The 1,295-nt window shown below is 28.9% G+C and overlaps 1 protein-coding gene across 1 annotated transcript; it reads left to right on the top strand.

Moving 5' to 3' along the window:
- Window positions 1-678: 678 nt before the first annotated feature.
- On the top strand, window positions 679-918 carry BDCG_16553 (uncharacterized protein; the record flags this gene model as incomplete). The annotated part of the gene is made up of 1 exon (XM_045425771.1): window positions 679-918. The coding sequence occupies one exon, from the start codon at window positions 679-681 to the stop codon at window positions 916-918; it is 240 nt and encodes a 79-aa protein (XP_045279996.1).
- Between the last annotated feature and the right edge of the window lie 377 nt (window positions 919-1,295).

Below are 1,295 nucleotides of genomic sequence, written 5' to 3'. Positions count from 1 at the left end.
TCATCATCATCATCATTATCACTATTATCATCATTATTATCATCATTATCATCATCATCATCATTATCATCATCATCATTATTATTATATCATTTCTGATCATCTCTTCTGTCTTCATCTCTCTTCAATACTCACTGAAATTAATCATATCATCTCTCTTCAAATATTCTGCGATCCTGCGGACCATCAAGGCGTGTGAGCACTGTCACAGATTGAAGAGAGAGGAGAAGAAGGCATTTAAGCAAGAGAAGACAGATTACAAGACATGTTATAATGCCTTGAAGAGGCTCTGTAAGAGAGTAGAATGATAACAATTTTAAGTAATACTTCTGATAGATTTAGACTGAACTAAGTATAGAAATAATGTGAATAACACTGCTCATGAGAGATTGAAGAAGAAGACAGTGAAAAGTCTTATATAGCAGTGATGAGATTAGAAGAAGTTCTGAGAATGATTTAAGATCAAGATGAAGAGAGAGAGAGAGAAGAAGAGTATTACTATAAATAAACAGTGATAGAAGAAGATTAAGAGAATATTGAAGTGAGAGATAAAGAAGTCAAAACTGATAAGTTTTTTATTTATTGAGAGATAATGATTTTTAATAATACTTCTGTTCTCTAATTGATTAGCAGAAGCTGATAGAGAAGAAGGGAATTGAGGCCTTGTTCAGATCTCAAATGCACTTCATGATTCAGAACATTGAGAAGACAGCTCTGCTCTCTGAGTATGCTAATCTGCTTACTGCTGAGATGAAATCTGAGACAGCAGATCAGGAAATGCAGGATTTTAAGATACAGATTGATCTGACTGAGAGAGAGCAGCAGAAACTCTTCTCTAAGAAGACAGTGAAGAGAGATTTTGAGATAATTATTATCTCAGATGAGGAGAAGAAGAAGAAGAAGAAGAATGAGAAGTGAATTATAAAGAATAATAAGAAGAATGAGAAAGAGAAGAAAGATGATAAGTAGAAAAAGTTTTTTTCTTTTTATATTAGTTAGTTATAAGTTCATAATTATTAATAATTGAAATTAATTTTGAGTTTTTAAAAATTATTGTACAAGTTGTAATCAAGTCAGGAACAATATATATATATATATATATATTTAACTATCATGATTCACAAATCATGATAATGTATAAGTATCAACATTTTTTCAACATTGATATTCATAATATTAATATATTTTTAATAATATTATCTGATAACACAATTTAGTAACACTCTCTTTCACAATATTAATATATTTTAAGAAATATGATAGAGATTAATTAAGATTGTTTATTTACTTTTATA

This window comes from Blastomyces dermatitidis, assembly GCF_000003525.1.
Source record: "Blastomyces dermatitidis ER-3 genomic scaffold supercont1.2, whole genome shotgun sequence".
NCBI lineage: Eukaryota > Fungi > Ascomycota > Eurotiomycetes > Onygenales > Ajellomycetaceae > Blastomyces > Blastomyces dermatitidis.
The sequence above is the reverse complement of the archived record's forward strand: the minus strand, read 5'-3'. Positions and strand labels throughout refer to the sequence as shown.